The sequence below is a fragment of the Camelus bactrianus genome, chromosome 8 (genome assembly GCF_048773025.1).
Source record: "Camelus bactrianus isolate YW-2024 breed Bactrian camel chromosome 8, ASM4877302v1, whole genome shotgun sequence".
NCBI lineage: Eukaryota > Metazoa > Chordata > Mammalia > Artiodactyla > Camelidae > Camelus > Camelus bactrianus.
The window spans coordinates 31,342,319-31,365,579 of record NC_133546.1 but is presented as its reverse complement, the minus strand read 5'-3'; the positions used below and the strand labels follow the sequence as shown (position 1 = coordinate 31,365,579).

The 23,261-nt window shown below is 36.3% G+C and overlaps 2 protein-coding genes across 6 annotated transcripts in view; one reads left to right on the top strand and one right to left on the bottom strand.

Moving 5' to 3' along the window:
- The window catches only part of THEMIS (thymocyte selection associated), a 168,034-nt gene that overhangs the window by 20,773 nt on the left and 124,000 nt on the right, over positions 1–23,261 (bottom strand). For all 3 annotated transcript variants that reach the window (XR_012508624.1, XM_010965531.3, XM_074368392.1), the window contains one exon: positions 6,968–7,121. Coding sequence is in view for 2 of the 3 variants with exons in the window: in XM_010965531.3 (XP_010963833.2) it covers positions 6,968–7,121 (154 nt within the window). In the remaining variant the exon portion in view is untranslated. The remainder of the gene's footprint in view (positions 1–6,967; positions 7,122–23,261) is intronic.
- C8H6orf58 (chromosome 8 C6orf58 homolog) overlaps positions 1–23,261 on the top strand; it is a 106,142-nt gene that overhangs the window by 48,941 nt on the left and 33,940 nt on the right. The gene's annotated exons all lie outside the window — the stretch shown is intronic.

Below are 23,261 nucleotides of genomic sequence, written 5' to 3'. Positions count from 1 at the left end.
CAGCATAAAAGCAGCCACACACAATGTGTAAATGAGTAAGTGTGGTTGTGTTCCAGTAAAACTTTATATAGACGCTGAAATTTGAATTTCATATAATATTCATGTGTCAGAAAATATTTCTTTATTTTCAACCATTTAAAAATTTAAAAACAACTATTAGAAGCTTGTGAGCAGTACAAGAAGCAATGAGACACATCTGACCCACCACCAGAATTTGCTAATCTCTCTCTAGAGATCAGACCCCAAGAATATGTATTTTTAACATGCTTAACAAGTGACTTTTTTATGCACTATAACTTAGAGACTCCCTGAGATAAATTTTGAAAGTTATTGTCATCTGTTCCTTTTTGTTTTGCTTAATGCACTGATCAGAATAAAGATGGGCTTCCTGAATGAAATAAGAGAGAACTGGTGTGAAATAACGAATAAAAGAAAGATCGTCACCTGCCAACAAGAAAAGAGGTTAGAAAAAGGGGGAAACATTTAAAATAAGATTAAAAGTTATTCACGAGGAAAATTATTCAATTGGGGAGAGACTCTAAAGCTTATTATTTAGAAGAAAACTCTATAGTTAAAAAAAATCCATTTAACATTAAAAAAGATCAATCAGTGGTTTGCACATGACTCCATAAAGTTAAAGGCAGAGATTACTATATAGATCAAGTCCTCTGTTCTACCCACGTTAGGAAACTGCCAATGGTCTTAAGAAAAATACTATTTTGTCATATGAAAGACTATTACCTATCATAATTTGCACACCATGCACACAGCTCTTGTCTGCTGGAGCAGCCCTGTGTCAGGTCTCAGTCGTAAAGGGTTTGCACCATGACATCTCCTCTTTTTCTAGTTTATCATCTAATGCTTCAGTTGCTTTTCTTCCTAGTGTTACACTCAAATCATAAAATCATATGGGGGGAAAGAATAAAAAAGTGAATTTACTTAGACTTTCTAATCATAATAGTATTATTGCAAGAGTAATCATTCTGAGCTTAAAATAATTGACATTGTATTCTGTAAGTATTTCTCAACTTTATCTCTACTTTGATGCCGTGTTCTTGTCTTTGTTGTTTCAAGATTTAATTCACCAGTTTTATTTCTGAGACTGAACCAAATAGAAATGGATAACTTATAGAGAAAATAATTTTTAAATAAGCTCAAATGCAGTTTCAAGTCTGAATAGATGGATCTAAAACTATTAGCGAATAGGTTTTGTATTTTTTTTTTTGCTTTTGTATTTTTTAAAGAACTTATTGGTGAAAAAAATAATACATCAATAAGTCTCTAGCAACCACTATGAAAAGTATGAGTTGTAATGAGACAAGAAAGGAAGTGAAGAGTAAGACATGACTTCAAACAGCCTATCTCAATAACCTGTCTTGCCTAACTCCTAAGAGCTGAAAGATATTTCTCCAAATATCTAACAGATTGCTTTATAAACCAACATGAGACATGATTAATATTATGCCTTCATAATCAATATGTAGTAAGTGCTAAATAAAAGCTAACTAATGATGATAATAATTTTCTAGTGTCTACTCTGTTCCAGTCTCATTATACAATTTCATGTGAAGCAGATATTTTTATCTTTATTTTACAGCTAAAGGAACAAAATCCTAATACTGAATTAGAGATCAGTCTTGGGTCTGTCTGGTGGCAAAGTTTGCACATTTCCTCTGTATCCCACCATCTCACAGAATGTTCCCCCAGTGGATAATTTTCCTGTCCAGTCACAGATTCAGGAGAGAGTGGAGTGGAGAGAAAAGAAAAGAAAAAGGTTGCTTTGCTTGGAGAACTGCTTTTCCCTTTCAATATGGTAGATAGTTTTGCTTTTATAATTAACATTCTGCTGATGAGATCTCCCATTGGTGAAGGCTGATGAGTCAGATTTTCCATGAAGAGCAAGCACTGCAGGAAATAAATTAATCTCTAGGGAAGAAGAGTGGCAAGGCTGTCAGTATTCACACAACTGCCTAATAGGAAATGATATTTCAGAATTGTTCAAAGAATGAAATGATTGCGGTTCTCCTTCCAGCATATTCTTAAATATTTAAACCTTCCCAAAACAAGGGAAATAGGCTGCTATAAAGTGAAGAGCAATCTTATAACATTTTACTTTAGGCTGTCAGTATTTCTCAACTGAAAGCAGTATTCCCTGGGTATGTAAGGGAAATTCCACTGGTGTCATTATTCTGTTTATATTATGAAAAATCTGCATTGCTGTTAAATAGAAGGATAAAAGACACACCAGATTTTTGGATTACCCATTGGAAATTATCCAGTATCTTAAATAACAGGTTTTCTAGTCTTTGGGAGTAAAAGTAATTATTATGCTTAGAATTACTCACTATCTAGAATAACACTGAATTATTGAAGTGTGCCTGTGTGCCTTTATTAAAATTGAGAAGCAAGAATATGTTTTATGATTTCTAAAGTACCTACCTCTTGAGAGCATGTATTCAGTCATTCAGAATCAAGTTTTAATACAGAACCCCCACCTTGTCTAATTCTCAAAATAATTTTGATAGAGAAATGCCTTATGTTTTGTCTCCCATCATACAAGTAAAATTGGAAGTTTAGAGTAAACATTAAGTTAAAGTTCAGTACAAATCTTTTTATCTTCCTATAAATCCATCCATTCTTTCTGGCTTCCACCTTGACTATGGGGAAGAGCTTTTCATTGAGCTTATTACTCTTATTTGTTTAGCTTATATATTAAGTATGTTCCGAGATGTGGTGAATCATTTCTCCATGAGACATACTTAAAGATGAACACAGTGTCATGACTATGACATTGGAATAGGCCATAGAATCACAGGCTTTCAGAACAGACGTCATAAAGATTACCTGGTGCACCTCCTATTTTGATGAGGAAAACAGAACTAGGTAAGTGAAATGGCCTGTGAAAGGCTGCACATCTAGGGTGTACTGACCTGGGATCAGACCTTATGGTACCTGCATTTTGTTTTCTGGCCGAGAGTCTTCTCACTACCTGACAGGTCTGATTTATAGAGGATGAGTCATGGCATGGGTTTAGTTTAAAGATGTAGGAGTAATTAGAATATAGTTGAAGCTTCAAAAGCAAGGAAATTCCATTAGAGAAGGTTGATCAGGAGAGTTATTAAATTTGTTCAGTAGAGAACATTTATATTGGGCAAAACCAAATAGATATATATTTTTAAATTTGATTGATTTATTTATTTTTTATAAAGTATAGTTGGTTTACAATGTTGTGTTAATTTCTGGTGTACGGCATAGTGATTTTGTGTATATATATATATATATTCATATATATGAAAAGGAATATATAATATAATATATATATTCCTTTTCATATTCTTTTTCATTATAAGCTTTTTCAAGGTATTGAATACAGTTCCCTAAGCTATATAGCAGGACCTATTTTATATATAGTAGTTAGTATCTGCAAATCTTGAACTCCCAAATTAGCCCTCCAACTGCCCCCTTCAGTAACCATAAAAAGGTTTGTTTTCTATGTTGGTGAGACTGTATCTGTTTTGTAAATAAGTTCATTTGTGCAACTAGGCATATTTTAAAAGACTTTCCTTTCTGGCAGAGATGGTAGCTTCTAGAGAGACACATGAAGAGGAAAAAAGAAAACGGCCCCCTGTTTAGCCAGTCAGGTCACCAGAAGCAATCTCTGCAATTAATGTGTGACCTACATAGTAGCCAGCTCCTCCTCACAACCAAATGACAATCCTCTGATACCACGTGACTTTGCCCTGGGCTGAAGGGAGCCTGCCCACAGTCACGCTACCTTTTAGGGAGGCTCAAAGGCAGCTGCATCCAATGATTGATTGACTGAGGCAGGGGCTATAAAAATCTGGCCTCCTCGTCCCAATCCAGGACAACTCTAAAGAGCCAGGCCAGCTCCAGAGCTCCCTGTGGGTCAGCTGAGGTCTTTCTTGTGACTGCATTATGATTCAACTTCTCCCTCTGTCCAGACCTGCTTTTGTTCCTCTGCTCTATGTGTTGTTCCTGAGAGCACTTCTCAATAAACTTTCTACACGCAAGTCCACCCTGGGAACTGGACATGAAACAAACAGCTTAAAACAAACATTTGCACTTAACACATATCACCTACCAAAACTAGCACTATACCTGATTACACAGTGGAGCTCTGGGCTCTTTCTGAGCTCCTGCAGCTGAGTTAAAACAGGGAAGGGGTCCGTTAGGGAGGCTCAGGGCTTTCATGTCCTGCACAATTGTAGTGTTTCTCGGACTCTGAGGATTCAGTGACATCTCCAAAAGAAGATTTCTAATCACTTCCCATATCCATAGGATTCATAGAGGCCATGAAATTCTCAAGAGGATACACTCCTCGAAGAAAAAAAGTGCAGACAGAAACTCAGTGACTCCAAGAGCCACATCAGGAGGTCTCAGCCAGCACTTTGCAAAATAAACTGGCAGGAAGCAACGTTTTCCTTAGCCATCAATTCAAAAAGATGCAGAAGCTAATTATCATAGCTATGATTCAACTGGAGTTTATTATGTACCATACCAACTCTAACCTATCTTATCTAATGTAGTCATCAAAATAGTCCATGGGGTAGCACTATTATTAACCCAATTTTCTGAATAAAGAGAGGCATTAATAAATTGCTTGTGGTATACAGCTAGGGAGTGGGGGAGCCAAGGTTTAAACCCAGCAGTCTTAAGTTCTGACTCCAAAGGTTAACCACTTAACCATCCTACTTTCAGAGAACTGTTCTTTTAGTAATTTATAGACAAAACAACATGCAGACTTAGTAACAATGCTCCCAAAACAAGCAACTGGAGTGAATCAAGGACCCAGAGACGAAGGTCACCCACGAGATTTGGTGAAACATTTTCATCAGTTTCTTAAGTAAAGGGGAGCTGGGACTCACAACACTGATCCTGAAGTAGAGTTTACTGTGCTCCTGGCTGCAGCGGAATAAACTCTTCATTACACAACATGTGTTCAGCCACTGACAGCGAATCTTATAGCTGTCAACAGTGAATTTCAAAATAAAGAATTCCCTTCAGTATAATTATTAGATACATATCTGAAATGGTTCCACTTCATCTAGCTGAAAGAACAAGACTTGAGTGTCCAAAAGGAGCAAAACTAGAGAAGCAGTTCCCTTGTCTGTTTTGTTTTGTTTTCTCTGTGGTATGCTACAAAGACTCTACAACTGCCATTCTCACCCAAAGAGAATTTAGGCAATGACTGACTTGTGTCTAAGCATTAAAAAGAGGTGAAAGCTCAGAAAGGGTATCATTTGCCCATCCTGAACTCCAAGGCAGTTGGTGAATATTCACAGATGAGCTATTCATTCCAAGTACAGTAAATGTTAAGTATAGATCCAAGGAGTCTTTTTTTAATGATGAAAAAACATACTATATTTCACAAGACAAAAATTAAGTTTGAAGAATTATATTTCTGCTTTAGTTTACTTTTGTATTTTTATATATGTTATTGTTATATAATTATAATTCATAATGAAGACAGACTCTGTGATTCATTGTAAATATGAATGGGAAAGCAAGTGAAACTATGGTCCAGATGTGCATAGTAGGTAATTTTTAAATAAACGCATATTGAAATTAACATAATAAAGGAGATTTCATTTTACTCTCTTGAGTAAAGTTAGTCTCACTTGCTTAGAACTATTACTTTAATTCCAGGTCCTCTTTTTCCTTAAACTACCACTAATGTGAAATATGTTCAAAGCAGGTCCTGCTCCTGGGTTGAAACAAACCGCACAGTTTATTCAGGACACAAAGCTGGGGCTGCCACATACCACCCCAAGAAGATGCACACACAGGGAAAGATCAGATAACAAGTTTTCCTATGATTGAAACAAAAAGTCTGATCTCAGCAATTGTGCTATCTGATACTTTTTAGGATCCATAGTTTTAAGGAAAAAAAAGAGTTTCCAATGAATTAATAATAGCTTGAGACTCAACACGCTGCACCAATTTTCACTGCAGTAGTTGTTTCTTTTATAGTCACACTTGGTTAGTATTTGAAATTTGGAGGAATTGCAATATGCATGGTTTTCAAAGCCCTTTATAGAATTTCATTTTTATCACTCAGAAAGAGTCAATGAAAAGGTAATAAGAAAAGCTCTACGGGATATTTTTATAGGAGTGTCAGAAGCCAGTAAGTTAACTACATGAAAGAACCCAGATTGTACAGACAGAGTTTCAGCAGAAACACTTCAGAGACTTTATTTCTAGTATTTTGACTTTTACATGCCCTTGGAGGAAAAAAGAGTGCTGGCTACAAGACCAAATAAGGAGGGGAAAGGAACAAACCATATGCTTAAGAATAATTACAGTTTCAATTTTTCTACAAACGAACTGTGAAGTTTCAAAGATAAAGTGTAATAGAAATTGAGCTGCTTTGGTGTGTTAAAATATTGCCAAGAAAGAAAATTCTCCTTTCCCTTGCTAACTCATCCCAGATTCCCACAATATGGAAGTTAATCTGGGTAGCTTAATTGAATGCTATCAACTTCTCCACAAGCCCATTTGCTCTTGTTTTGCTTTTAGTAGAGATGAAAAATATCAGATCACCATCTCTATAAACCAAAATATTCCAATTCAAGTCTAAGTTAGGTTACTTATCTGACACTTCTTTAAATTAAAAGTACCTCATTATTTTTACCTCTTCTCAAGTCATTAATCCTTATTATTAATTCTAGAGAATGTTAAAGAATATTGTCACGATAATACAATCTTAAAATAAAACACTTCCTTGGCCCTCAAAACCATAAATGAGAAGAAAAATCTAATAACAGAGAACAATGAACAGACCTATCGTCATTTTAAGTGTTTAACATTATGCTGCACTTACAACTACATTTCAGTGAGATCTGCACTTTGACTGAGTCATATACCCTGAACAAAATGGCAGTAAGAATCCATATATTGTTCATTGTCATGGAGGCAGTTAAAACCAGTATCATGAGGCATCACCGACCTGTGGTTACTTTGGTGCCTGCTACTGCAGTTGTCCCAGTCTTTCTCTTGCCTTTCTCCAGATCAGCCAAATCATTTTGACAACCAACTGGTACTTCTGAATCCAGGCCAGCTTGATTTGAGTGCAGTTTCTTGGGTCTGTCTACATGGAGACTCTGAAACGACACAGGCCAGAGTGATTGATTTCACAAGTAAATTATCAGTCCAAAATAAATGCTTCCCAGAAATATGACAAGGATAAACATTTATCACATGGCAAGTTATTTCTATACATATGAGACAGAACAGTCTATATGTCAAAGTGAGTTACAAATTTTATTTTCATCAACATATTTTGGTAATCCAGATGTTGAATTTTTGAGGCAATCTAAGTGACTAGAATAAGAAGTCATCTCAGGCACAGAATATCGTTTTCAAAGACCACTTGTGTGTATTACTTTCTTCTTGTAAACTTTTTAAAATATTTTTCACTTAGAACATTTTCCCTTGGTTTTATTCTTATAGTTTAATAATCCAGCATTTCATTGTATATTACATAATTACGTGTTATATAATGAAGTACAGGATTCATTTCTGTATTATTTGTACTTTCTATATTAAAAAACTAATCATAACATTTACTTTAAAATAACCCACATTTTTATCGTTATGCAAATTTGACAAATCTCCTCTAGTCAATTTAAGAATAATAATTCATCATAACAATGAATTATTAAGGCACAACATCAATGGACCCTAAAACACATCTCACACACACGAGATGTCATAACGTTTGATGCTGTGCTGACATATTGCATGCTTCAAAAGATTGTCAGATATGAGCAAACACAAAAGACCCAAATAGGAAACTGAACTTTCAGCACGCTGCTTCATACCCAAATTCAGATCAGAAGTTTTTAAGTTTGAATATGATTACAAAATATTCAAAGATTAATGGAGTCAAAAGTAGCCAATCAATTTTGGCCATCAACACTAGTCATTTTGGTTCCTAAAGGATAGGGTAATGAGTAATTTTCCTTTAAGTTCCTCTTACAGACTGTGTACAGCATTCAATTCATTAAAAACTTAATTAAAAGCTTGAATCAAAGGCTTTTAAAGCTTGGAAAGAGCCAAAAAGGAAATGAGGGTCCAGAATGATTAAATAACTTACCCTAAATAATTTACCCAAATTAACAGAATAAACAATGCCAACCAAGTCTCAGGTATATGTTTCCCAACCCTTAGTCCAGTGCTCTTTCCATCACTCTGTGATCAATTTGCTCATTTATTCTTTCAATGTGGTGGGCCAGATGCACCGATGGCCCCACTTCTTTACTCCTCTCTGTATCCATGTCTTTTCTGTGCAATTTTGCAGTGCTTTCCTACTCTGACTTCTGACTTGTCCATGTGACTTCTTCTGGACCAACAGGATATTGACACATGTGACACAGAGACTTGAAAGATGTTTGTACAACTGGTTTTGTCCATTCTTGTCCTTCCACTTTGCCATGAGAACATGCCTAGACTAGCTTTCTGGAGGTTGAACAGGACAGAAAGTAGAGCCAGTTCACCCAGTCTTCCAAGATAAGACAACCAACAGCCAGAGGAGTCCCAAACATTTGGGCAAATTCAGCCTAGATGAACAGAAACTAACTCAGGTCAGCTGAACTCCACAGCCTCATGAGCTAAATAAATGTATTTTGGACTGGATACCACTAAGTTTTTTCTTGTGACTATGCAGCATTGTGTGGTAATAGATAACTAGCATGTCCAAAAACCATTTATTTATAGTATCCCTGATACTCAGAATATTGTAAGAATACAAACATAAATATAATGTAGTCTCAGACTCTAAATTGTTTAAATATAATTTCTTAAATTGCTTAAACAGAGAATTAAAATAGTGTGGTAAGTCATTTAGAGATAATTCTCAAATTCCTTCTTTCATGACAGAAGATGGGATCCTGGTGGTACTACCAGGAATAACTCAAAAGACCAGAGTTTGAATGTTGGTAATAATTAGAACTAAACCATTATACTTACTTACATTTGACTCATCCACAGTCCACAAAACAGTAAGTCCATTACTTGGTATGAATTTTTAAATTTATTGTCAAGCCTGTACTACCACATAGCTTCATTTGTTTTTAATTTTTTTCTTTTTTTTACATATTTATTTTTATTTTATTTATCATTATTTTTTATCTTTCCCCCTTAATAGAGGCACTGGGGATTGAACATAGGACCTTGTGCACACCAAGCATATGCTCTACGACTGAGCTATACTCCTCACCTCCCAAAGCTTTAAAAAGAAGCAGATTTAACCCAGTATCTAAATACTTTCCTGACTTTGAATTAGATACTTTGGAAAATATATTATATCAAGTTATTAGATGAGTACTGAATCACAGTTTTTCAGTACTGAGCAATAAACTAGATTAAAGAAGGAATGTAGCTTCTTGCTTTTTCATACCGAATTCAATGGATAATCTTAAAACATTTAGATATGAAAATACTAGAAAATGTAAATTTTTTGTATTATAGTATATCCCAGACTTCAGAGAAGAAATGTAGAATTTAAATAAAATCCTTAAACCTGAAAGCTTAACATGAAAGGCTGAGGAGAGAAAATGATCTCTTCATCAGACTGGGTCCAGTATTGTGCAGGCTCGGTGCTTCTTGCTGCAAACCTCTGGCAGATTCGACATTTTATAAGCACATTAGCATTTCAACAATTAAGAACCCCACTTTGCTAGAGGTAGTCCCCACATTGTGACCTCCTCTAGTGAAGCTCTGTCAAGATTTCCAGCCTCTCCTTTGCTTTAGTTATTACAGCCAAGCTCCTGTTCCCTAACGAAAAGGCAGGTAGGTAGTCATCTCTTAGGCTACTAACTCTGCCATGTTCTCTGAAACTTGTTTACCTAGCCCCTTCCTCGAGGAACCTGAGTCTTCAAACCATCCCCTGGTATTTTCTGCTACAATAAAATTCACACAGTGCTCCAGTTTTCAATGCCAATTGCTCTCCATTAAGCACCATCCCCGCAACCTCCCCAGTCTCTCTCACCCTCTCTTCTTTTCTATCTCTCAAATTCTTCCACTGTGCCTTCAGAACTTTGCTCCATTGTTTGCAAATTTCACCACATACTTAACTTTTTTCCCAAACATTGTCTTTATCTTCCTACCTTGACTAAATTTCCATTCTCCATTAAGGACAGCATTTTCCTTGCAAATGAAGATGGCAGCTTAATCCTCCACACCCTGCATACCCTCAGGCTGATGATACTCTGGCCCCTAGTGGTGTCCACTGCAAAAACTCCTGCTGCTGTGACATTGCTGCCATCTAGCGATGCACTATCTCCCTTGTTGGTATCATCTACCTACTAGTCTCTAGTCACAATTCAACCTTCATAAAAAGACTGGATTATTGTTTCCCCTTCTAGCCCCACGATCCTGGGTGATGTTCACATCTACACAATCATCCCACTCAACACCCTGACTGGATCTCCTTATTACACATGAACTGTTCATTCTATACCTTAGCCTTTCACTCCCCAGAGGCACATCTGAACCCTGGCATAACCCAAACATTTTCCACTTTCAAAATCACTGAATACCTTCCTCTCTCACTTAAATCTCTTATCCTCAAGTTTAGTGTCTCCACTCCAGCCGACACTCCCACCTCCAAGAGTGCTTTTTCCACCAGGATTATTCTTGGATCTCATTGGAAACTCAGATCCATTGATCCCTTTACTTTCTCTACATCCACTAGCCCTCTAGAATCCTTTCCTTTTTTTTTTTCTCTACACAGCATCCATTATAGCCAGCCAGTAACCTGTCAGACTGTATCTCTTCTTCCCTCAGCAGCAGTCGCTGTGTCTAGTCTCCTCCCTTTCCTTGGCTTCTGGTGTCCCTCCTACCACTCTGACCACTCAATCTTAGTCCCCTTTGCAGGTTCAACTTCCTTTACTTAAACATTGACAGTTAAACATTTCTCAAGGTTTTGTTACTGACCCAGCTTTCTTGCTATCATCCCTATGTAATCCCAACAATCATGTGGTTTAATTTTACTATGTATATGTTTATGACTCCAGGGGTCGGGGAGATTTATGAAATGAGATGAGGCAGGGGTTTATATGCCATGACAAGCACTCTGGACCTCAATTCTAAAGTCCTTTAACCCTACAATCCTACCCCTCTTTTCTTCCTGTCTTAAGGCTCGGCTCTTTTGTTTACGCAGAACATTCTTCACACGCTTCCTCTTTGATTTTGCTATTCGGAGTTTCTGCAAGTTCTCCCTCACCAGGTAGTACTGCTGCAACACAATTTCTACAAATACAATGAAATAATACCTGGTTTAGTGTTTAATGTCTATCTCTTGATTCAAATAGAAATTCACTGAGAATAAAGACTAAATGTCATCCTACTCACTGTTCTCAATACTTATTTCAGCATTTAAATATAGTAAGTATTAAATAACTATATATTACTTATATATTAAGTAAATGGAGAAATGTATGAATAAAATATAGACTTAATTTTTATGAGGTTTAAAGAAGTAGAGGCCAGCTCATCACTAACCAATACACAGTCACACGTTCACATGTCCTAACAGCAGTTCTCTGATTCAAGTTAGGTTCGTCGCTGTCTATGGAAACTATAAATCAAATAGCGCTGATGTCAGGGAAAGTGAGCACTTGAGAACCGAGTGTGTAAAAACAGTGGCCCTGTATTCCCGAGGCATGAGATTGTGGCCTGACAATAATAGAATAAATAAAACCCTCTGTCAGGCACTGCTGCAGTGATGTTAAACCTTCAACCTGAAGATCAAGCCCAGACAAAAATGAGAAAAATAAGATGTGTGCAAAGAATAGAGAGGAACACATACATTTGAACCGGTAGGCACTGGGGCTTAGTGACCACTCTGCAGTACTTCGAGAACAAATCCTGTTTATTTTGTGTAATTTCCACTTAATTTCTCATTAGAAATGAGTCATTAGCATCCTATCTGCTAATATAAAATGACTATTAAATTATGTTTAATGTTACTCTTGGCTTGTAGTTTGCATACTGCTTTTAGTGTTCCTGCTGAAAGCAATGATCCAATTACAAGGTACTGAATATTTTTCTTGTGGACAAAGAAAGAAACAAATAAACACTGCCCCCCAAAATTAACCCAGATGTCCATTGAAAAAAAATTGACTTTTTCAAATCTGTCTTTTATCTCATACCTCAGGCGATGTTGTTGGGTAAAAATTACCCTTTTCCAAACCATTCATTGAGATTCCCAGTCTACGATTATACTCACTTGTGTCTTTTCTCCCCAGGGGACTGTCTTGGCCCAGGGACTAACCACCATTCACATTTAAAACAACATGAAGTATCCCAGATAATGTACTTTGCTTTTCACTTTGTAGAAAATCAATCACTCTCCTCACAGACTAAAAAAAGCAACCTCCTTCTCCATTTATATAAACAACTGCTCCTTTCCACTGCCTGTACTTTTTCACTTCGGAGTAGTGAAGTCTAGGGATATGGGGAAAGAAGAAACTTCAAGTGATATTTAGGAAGAAATTTCTATGAACTTTCTTCCTCAGAATTAAATTCTACTTAAAACAAAAACAACAGTAACAAGAATTCAGAGCCTATACATTAAAATAAAAAAACTAAGGATCAAAATCCGATCACGAGAAATACAGGTTTGCTACGCACATTCAAATTATCATTCCAGGAGAACACGCAATCCTCTGTGTAGCCTGTCTTCTGTGTGTGTGTATGTGTGTGTGTGCTTTCTCTTTTGTTTGTCATATGGTTGATCACCACAAATAATTTAGAAGGTTATCAAGTGGTTTAGAAAAAGTAATAAATTTCTCATTGTGCACAACAAAGATCCAATTAAATGGAAGGAAATGTTTGGTTTTTTTTTTTCCTAAGGAAAATATTTAAACAAGAAAGAATATAAACTGAAAAATAATCTTAAAGTTGATCATCCGTATAAACAGTCTTCTCCTTCAGACAATAACCTGAGGTTTCGTATAATTGTCCATTTATACAAATTAAATGCCTTTTCTGCAAAGAATATGTTCTTTATACCAATTGAAAGAGAATGTTTTTGAGCTGGTCCCGCCCAATTTCAAAGACAAGCTATCTCTGACACCTTTCCTGTCCCCTCCAGCCTGAGGTTGTTCGTAGGGAGTTTGCCTAGGCCTGTGGCAGGCAGGCTTCACTTCATCAGCCCTCCAGAAACCCATCTCCACCGCTCCCATTCCCAGAGCTTTAGGCTGTGGCCTTCTTGGGTGAAACCTTTAGCCAGGGTGTCTCCCCCTGCCCCAACCATGCACACCTTCTTCAATTGGAATCATGCTGGCTGGGCTCTGAGCTGGCAGCTGACCGGGGGCCTCAGCAGTGGTTCCAGGTGGATGCATGTGGCTTGACATTTAGATGCTCTTGGGTCTAATTGTGGGACAGTGCCTCTTTTCCCAGCCTGCTCCAAGTGCCACCAGAACTCAGACATTTTAAAGTGTTAGGATGTTCTATTTGCCTTGCCCTTTCCCTTGGGTCAGAGAAGAGGCAACTGGCCCATGGAAAAGAAAGATGCCTCTATCTGCCTCCTTAATTGCCCTGATAAGAGAAGAGAACCTTCCGTCTCAACCCTTCAAGGAACCTCCTCTTCTTCCTGGACTTCCTGGGACTGGATCCAAGGAAGACTATCCTTGCTGGAACTGTTGATTAGAGATCTTAACCTGCATCATAAATCAAAGATCATACCAGGTTCTCTGGCAAAGAAACTCTTCATTTACTATTAAGCCTACTTTAAACCCTTAAGCCTACTTTCAAAGATATGTTTCCAGAACATATTGTGTATTAAAGGAAGACATTGTAAGTACTCATATATTTCAGTTGCATTGTTCTCTCTTTCCTCTGCTGAAAACTGGAAACTAGACAATTTGATATTTGGAAATCCCGCCATCCTGATTTGATGTTGATTTGGCCACTGTCTGGGTGAAAATCAAATCTTAGCTCACAGATGCAAGAAGAACTCAGTATAATCATATACTTCGTCTGACTGAAAGAAATTTAAGAATTTTCCTCCGGAGTCTCAGGGCAGAGAACTGCTTCACACTCACTGTCTGTCAAGCTCAATTCAATCTACTTCTTGCCACTCTAACCTTCTATGAATTTAGCCAAGGATGAAATGGACACTTGAGGCATTGCTTAACCAACATACCTTTATTTTAAAATGCAGCCAGAAGGGACAGCTAATCTATATATTTGTTATTGTTAAGGAGATAAATGAGAAGTCTCTCTGCCCTCAGAGATGTTAGCCTCATTAGATAATGAACAAGCAAGCAAAAGCATTTGCTGTTTTAGAGCTGCTGTGACAAGTGCACACCCTACAAAATACCAAGGTTTTCTTACTTACAATATTGATATTATAAACCCTGGGATAGTTCTTTGTGTAGCAATACATTTTCTTTTTTCTCTTTATTTTGTCTTCCTGCAAATTTTAAAATTATTAATTCACACAGTTATTGTTATATCTTTCATGGTTCTTTTTAAATTGGAAAACCAAAATTCAGACTCTGTAAGGGTAATCTGTAGCCAAAGGGCAGGAAAATTCATCTTAATTTGAATTATAGAAACAGAAATTACAGCTGCAGAAAGTATGTGACACATTTTTTGTTTAGTTGAGTTTTTGGTGAAATTAGTTTTGAATCAGTGGACATATGAATAGCATTTGAAAAGTGTCCAGCAGAGCAATGCTTGCTGCAGATGGCAGATGGGAACTGCAGTGCACTGCACCATAGTTCTGCAACTAGGAAGAGAATTCTAAATTCATTTCTTAAAAATTACATTTGACATCATTTTAACCTTCTGTATATTAAAACACAGCCTTTCACATAAGTCTTTGAAAAGTATCCATCCTGGCAACCTGATTTAAAACACTGCTATACTATTATTAGAGCTAGAAACAATTTCGATGAGGATGAGTCATTTTGCTATTTCTTCAAGTATTCACATTATATGAGATGTTAAATGGCATTTGTGCCACTAAAGTATTGCTAAAATGTAAAAATTTCATGCTACTGTCAATAAGTGCCCAGCATACAATGTAGTCCTTGAAGGCTGCGTCCCACCTCCTCACCTGAAGCCTGGCAACATTTCTTTGAAATCCTTTCCCAGGAAGGCTGCCCTTCTGACCTCTTCCTACTCATATACCCTATTCCCCAGGCCCTTTAGAAGGCATTGTTTGGACCACCATCTACAGAATCCTGGCATGACTCATCCATCCATTATCTTCTGGATCCTCTCCCACTTTGCTCATAGTGCCTTCTTTGGCTCCTGTCCTGCTCTTTGCCATCCCTCTACCAACGCAACATCACAGGACTTTCATGTTCACACCTCTGTGGAACTTTATTTTCTGCTCTTTTTCAGTCTCTTGTAAGTACAGTCAGAACTTGGACCTCATTGTCCCTCAGAATTTCTCCATCATCAAGATCTTAGGTTGGAGCTCTCTCCTCTGTGCTCACACTTACTTAGCTCTGTTCTTCCTTCTCAGTCTTCAATTCATTTCTTATCAGCCTCCTCCTTGCCTCACTTGTTTTCCTACCCCAGGCGTCCTTAGAACCCACACGTTAACAGTTTTCTCACTGTGGTTGTAAGATTCTCACTTTCCATTCTACTCTCTTTGCCAATCCCTAAAAGTCATGTTCTGTTCTCTCGTCCTTATTAAAGAAGTAGTTCATTGCTGGGCTTAAAAAAAATAGTCTTGTAATTTTCCTATTTGTCTCTGACATAAGTTCACATTGCCTGATGACATCTGGGTCCTCAGTGTTGTTCAGCAATCTGAAGATCTCTGCTTTAGTTCCTTGAGAGGCATCCATATACAATATTTCTAATCTCTTCCTCCTTTATCAAGTTCACAGTTTCATCCTGGCATTCCTCAATCTTAGGAAGTTATTTCATTATTTAACTCTTTGCGATCATGGCCATCTGAAATCAATTTCCACAGCTTTCCTTGTCTTTTCTTAAAAAGGCACTTAATTTCTCTTCTTTCTTACTGACTTAGAAAGTGTCCTGTCCTCTTTCTAAAGTAAGTCCCTCTTCTTCTGACTGTGACCCTTTTGCTCCTTCTTCTCCCCTGACGTAATTACTCAGCCCACTTCCACTGTATTTTCTGACTCTGCTTCTCCATTGCCTCATTCATTTTCTGCCAAATTTTGTACAGTCATCTATTCTTACTGCTCCGTTTCCCTCCCTCCCACTCATGTATTATCTAGTATTTATTGCATAGAATCTGGTTTCTGTTCCTACCACTTGACTAAAAATATTTTCACCAATAACTTTCTAATCATCAGTCATAAATCCCATGGCCTTTTCGCAGACCTTGTGGTTCCTGAGCTTTAAGCTGCACATAACTCTGTTAACCACTTCATCATTTTTTTAAAAAATGTTTTCCCCTCAGCCTCTAGTAATACTGCACTCTCGTCCTTCTTCTCTCTCTTGGATCCTCAATCACTCATCTCTTTCACCGTCTTTTCTCTTTCCTATTAACCTCTAAATCAGTGATCACTAAACCATTCTTAACAATAAAAAATTTAAGCATAAAACACTAATGTGATGCATTAAAACATAAAATTATATGTATGCACTCTACTGACATATATGTAGTCATATGTATTTACCCTACAAATATATGATATGCATAGAAATTTTATAATAATAAATTAATGTTGAAGTAAAAATACTTTAAGCAAAATTTATTTCATTTATAAATAATACTGAGAAAGACGGTTGAATAGCTTTCATCATTTTTAAAATCTTGATTTAACACTTTGTGATACAGCAGTTCAACTGTTTCCTTCACAACTGAGTTAATCTGTATACTGAGTTTAAATTACTGTCACCACTAAAAATGATGCTTCACAAAGATAGATCGATCCAAATGGAAAAAGTACGCCGTTAATTGCTCTCACTAAATCATGATGCACATTTTTCAACAATGTCTACTTGTTTTCAATGATAAAGTCAAAATTGGCTAGTAATGCCCTATCTTCCCTAATATACAACAGTTTTTAAAAACTAAATAAATTTGACTTGATAATTAATATTTTAACTATTGAGTTCAAAACCCACTGAAATCTTTGGAAAAATTTATAAATGTTTAAAAATTTTATTTCTAAGTTTTTAAAGTTTGCAAGATGAGAGGTTTATAGGTTGCACAGTATTTTCAGGAAAGAAAGCACACAGCATCAGAAATATTTTGAAACAATCCATTTTTTAAATGTTTCTTATAGATGATTCTCTTATTACAATTTTTTTTTTGCCCTTGTAATTGAAGGGCCAGCTCAAGTGTGTGTGTGTGTGTGTGTGTGTGTGTGTGTTCCTCTAGGTTACAGACTGATAACTGACAGGCAGTTTGAATCATGGATTAGAGAGGCAAATTTGAATACTCAACTTTTTGTAAAATAAATCTTAATAGTAATACATCTTTAACTTTGAAAAAAATGATTTGCCATAATTTGTAAATAAATCTTCATATGGGACAAAAGAATGCCATAATCATTCCCCACTCACCAAGTGTAATGAGGATCCTACTCTATTTTTTACTTTTGTTTTTATAAATCAATTATATTCAAAATGTTCTGCAGAACTTTGTAAACTTCTGGCTACAATTTCTTTGCTGCAGTAACTGGCCTATAATGACACTGGGGATGCATTCATATGTGGATTCATCTCCCTAACCCTCCTATAGGATCAATCTTAAAAATTCTAGACAATGTTGCTACTCTACCAGTAGTTGTACTTACTCAGTTCACCCATAAAGCAATGTTTTCACTAAAGAAATCATTTAGGGATAGGACAATGGCCTCTCCAATGCATTAAAAATACTTCATGAATTTCATTATTGAAATACAATCTAGCAAATATAATAAACCCATATGTCAGGAAAAAAACTGAACTTTACAGACAATCTCCCTCACTGAGTCATTTGTTTGTACAAATCATAATAATAGCTAACATTTATTTTGAGCTTACTAAGTGCCAGGCACTATTCTATGCCTGTTAACATGTATTAGCATATTGAAATCTTCAGCATTTTTTCTATACATGTTCCAAGAGTATTTTCAGAAGATGAAATGGATTTAATTTGTCATGACATTGCGTCTTTGTATTACTTTACTCATTTTTAGGAAGAGCTAGTTTACTCAATAATATGCATTTTTTTCTTTACCACTATTGAAGCAATTCCAAAGACTTAATGTTAATTTTAGTGAATTTTAAATATGACAAAGTATTGTATTAGAATAACATAATTATAGACAGCACTGAAAAACTATAAACAATTGTCTTCATATTCTTACAGCTTAGTTTTAACATATATTGTTAATCACCATGGTTTCATAGTCTCAGTTGCTAATGTCATATAACACAGTACAAAATATGGTGAAGTTTGTTGTCACTTAGAGTATTTGTAAATCTTTATTTCAATCTTTTTGATAATTTCAACTTTTTGGCTGACATCTTGATGGGCATGATTAGTTCAGCTTTTTTTTTCTCTCAATGTGGCTGATGTAGAAATATCAGAAGTATGAAAACTGTCAGTTCTATTTTTTTGTTTTGTTTATATTAAAAGTACAGTATTTTAATAAATGTATATATTGAAGTTTATAAAACTCTCTGAAAAATGCAGGAATAATAAGGACAGCTCAGTGACTTTATGCAGATTGGATGCACCCAAGTAACTTCTGCCCAGATCTGGAAGCAGACTATTCATAGGACTTGAGCAGCTCCCTCATGCCCCAACCCACTCACATGTCTAATCCCTCTCCCTGAAAGGTAACCATTATCCTCACTTCTAATATCACAGATTAGCTTTCTTCCTTGCTTAGAAACTTTATATACTTTGAATAATAGCATATATTCTCTCTGGGGTCTGGCTTCTTTCTTTTATCCATAGCTTCATAGAGTAGTCTATTGTATGAATATACCAAAATTTACTTTTATACTCCACTATTGAAGAACATTTGAGTTGGTTCCAATTTCTAGCTGTCACAAATAATGCTGCTATAAATATTCTGATGTGTGTCTTTTATGCACACATATAAACATTTCCTTTGGATGCACATATGCATACATTTCCTTGGGTCATAGGGTGTGCTCAGCTTTAGTAGAGCTCGTAAGACGATTCCCAGAGTAGACTCTAATAAGGAGTGTACGAGTTTCACTTTCTCCGTATTCTTGCTAAGCTTTGGTACTGTGTCTTTTTATTTAACCATTCTGTGATTCTATAGCATTATCTCACTGTGGTTTTAATGTGTACTTCCCAGATGATTAATGAGATTAAAAAGCTTTTCAATGTGATATTGGTCATTGTGAAGTACCTATGCTGTGAAGTAATCATTCGAGTGTTTTGCCCATTTTCTCTATTGTGCTGTCTGTATTTTTGTCATTGATTGGTAAAAAGTTCTTCATACATTCTGAATATAAGTTTTTTTAGTATCCTTTATTTATTTTGTAAATAACCTTTCTCACTCTGTAGCTTATCTTTTCACTTGTTTAATAGCGTCCTTGGTAGTATAATCTTTAATCAACAGAGGTTTTTCCCTTAATTAAAAAAAAAATTGTCCAATTTGTTAGGTTTGGCTTTCTTTAAACTAGAAAATATAATTTTTAAACACCTTGACCAGGCTTATCAAATCTGCGGAGTAGTGCAATTCCCTTAAATCGAGGGTGCCACTGTGTAGCTTGGCAAGGTACAGTAAGGGTCCCATCTTAGAGATACTCAGAAACAAGATGCAGTGGCCAGAATTACTCTACAATTTGAGTTAACAATAATCATCAACAGCTGCTAACTTTATAAAAACAAAACAAAACAAAGAAAACAAACAACAATCAGATGTTATCTATCTCCTGAGAGAAATATACAGCACCCTTTACAGAGTCGTCTTCCCAAGTAATCAAATCTGAATCTTTCAAACGTCAAGATTTAACTATCAATTCACAAGAAAACAAGTCAAAAGAACATCTTGAAAGGAAGCTCACTCACAGGCAAAGACATCCTAGAATGTATGACCATCTAGAACACATTCTTTCAAGAATACGTGGTAGACCAGGAAAGAAACTGACATACAGAGAGCCTTTGTGAAGTGTAAGAAACTAAAAGCAGAAGGTGTTGGGAAAACAACAAAGGACACTTAAACATCACAGCTAATTCCAGTTTCTGCACAAGTTGCTTTATACAACTGGCAAAATGCAAACCATCTCCACTCCTGTTCACTGACAACCACAGGGATACAAGTGACAAAACTCTACAGAATGAATCCAGTTTCTCCAACAAACTGAGAAAAAATAGGAAGAAATGTGTTGATTAGAAGAGACTTTAAAACATGTCATTCAGTTGCAATATATTCACCTTATTTAGATCCTAATTAAAATTGTAAGAAAACGTTGATGAGACAACCAAACTTGAACTCTAACTTGATATTTTATACATTGAGGAATTATTGCTAATAATAGTAACAATTATATTGTTTATTTAAATAATCCCTACCTTGTAGAGATATCCAATGAAGCATTTGCTGATGGAATTAAATAAAATTACGTCTGCTTCTTTTTCTCTCCAAAATATCTAATGAAGCTGAAGAGTGAAGGACATAGGTGAACAAAATTGGTCTTGAGCTGGTAGTTGATGGAGTTGGTGATGGGTACTGGGAAGTTCATTATGCTATTCTATTTTTCTGTGTACTTGGAATTTTCCAGAATAAAAAGTTAAAAAGTAGTTTAGCCTAACTTGGGATCAGGACAGTAAGAGACATGTACAGTGAAAAAATATCCTGGATTTCATAAAATAGGCTCTAGTTTCTTAAATCATCTTACCTGCCTAAAGCTGAGGTTGGCAGTTAGAACTCAGCTAGGATGATATAGTTAGATCTACAGTCTCAGAGGAGGAGAATTCCAGAGACTTGACTTGACATCTCTAGAAGCTACACAAGAAGCTGCAGTTTGACAGTGTTCCATGGAGTGGGAGAAAGGGTCAGGGAGCAAGGTTGCAATCTAACAACAAGCAAATGAGCAAATGAATAGATACAGGCTGCATGGTATGTTCAAAGTCAACATAGGGGATCATGAGGGGCAACTCAAAGAACAAGCCAGATCACTTCTGAATCAGGTGACACTGCAATCAAGGGGCCCTGTGATGTAGACCAAGGACAAAGGGCCTTGCATACTGAAAGCCTTGGAAAACCCTCAATGACAGTGGCCAAGGCAGCTCCTCTGAAGTGCAGGCGTTAATAGGTAATGAAGCTGCTTCTCACATGGGCAACTCTGTGTTGCCTGCTCTAGGATGCGGGGCATGGAGACCTATTCATGCAATGATCAACGATTCTCCCAAGGAATGGCAAGAAAATCAGCTAGTATGCATCCTTCTTGAAGATTTTTGGGGCACTAATCCTCTAGGCAGTCATCAGACTACATACATTTATGGTTAATGAAATCATCAGTAAGCCCAATCATAAAGCTGTGGACCTCCCTGTAAAGATGTGTTGGTGGACAGTAACGCAGACCAGATCCTCCAATGTGGCCAAGCTCCCCAACTATCATGGCATGTGTTTTTGGCTAAGTAGAGTGAATAAAAGAGAGTAGAGAAGGATGTTTGGATCTGGATGTCTTTTCCAACTATATCCGAAATTCTCACTTTAAAAAAATCCCAAATTTAGACATGTTGTATCTTTTTTGGTATTTCAGTAGTTCGTGCCTAAAGTAGTACATTGACAGGAAATTAATTTCATAGTATATAATTTGTACATTAAGTGGAGGGATCTTAATTTCATACTGAGAAAATATTGAATATGAAGTATAGTTAACATACACACACACATACATACCATTTGAAATTCTACAGAAAACGTTCAACTCACTTTCACATTACTTTGAAGAGAGAAATTCAGTAGAGAGTAAAACTGATGATAAGGGATATTTAAGAGCTGAGTATTTATTGATTAGGGTTTTATAGAATCAAAATCTAGACCCAGGATCATATAAGCACTTTAAATACATTAAAATCTTTACACAGGTACATAATTCGTCATTATCATCTACCAAATTGAAACTCAACCGACAAGAGAAACTGTGAACCAAAGCTGAAAAATGAAACTCAAGTGAAAATAGAGTAATAATAATAAACACAATAAACACAATAAACAATAGCCTCAGAAGCAAACAAGGCGAGAGAGTCTGGCTAAAGGCTCACCATTTTCAGACCTATGTTCAGATTACTTTTATCACTTTTATTTACCCTTCCATATGCTTCTTGATCTCCTAATGCAGCTTTAGTTGTGCATTACATCCCCTTATTGTAATTAGAAGGTTTATCTCAGTTTCTAAAAGCTAGAAAATGATGAGTAGGGAAAACTGAAGGATCAAATAGAATAAAAGAAGAATATCTGCCAGTGCCTTTTTTTCACATGTCAGAGAAAAGGTAAAACAGGAGAACAACAACAACAAAAAAAACAGAAAGGGAATTGCAAAACAATAACAGTTTTATGCTTATTAACTAAAACACTGCTAAAAGGATGTTTGATTGAAAACATCGTTTCATTCTTGCTTTAAAAAAGTTAGGCTGTAAACAAATACTTGATGAAGCAACAGGGAGGTTGTGACTGTATTTTAGCAGTAATTTTATATTCCCACCAGATGGCAGTCTTCCCTGACTCTTTGCAGCTACTTTCCAGAGTCTAGCTATTCGTTGCTGACAAAGCAATGACATTACATCTATGTACTCGGATGGAATATGGGAAATCTGCCAGAACTCCGTGGCTCCAGGATTAAATATCTCTTGTTTGAAAAGAGACTGCCACGGGCAGAGGTTTTTAGTTTTTCAAGTGATACGTATATCTTCAGGACAAAGGCTATTTACATAAACTCCAGACTTACACTGAACTTCCCAGGATCACAGTTGGCACCTTTCCTTGATGCTTAGGACTCGAAGAGGCTGGTAAATACACTAGTGGAGGTTTCAGAGTACTGTATTTCCTAAAGCAGAGCCAAGTAAGAAGTATTCAAATGCCACCCGTATCTCAAGAATTCTCATCTAATCTCAGCTCCTAGAGTGTTTACTTAAAACATTTTCATTTTCTTGGCAAGGAGCTATGTAAATACATTCAATTTTACCTCCTTTATACATATGTCCTTGAGACATTTTGACTAATGTGTTAGGTTTGAGAGTTTCACCCTCTAACTACATGTGCACAAATATGTCACAAACTAAGGCTTATCTCAATGACCAGTGACATTTGCATTCAGAAATTATAGGCAAC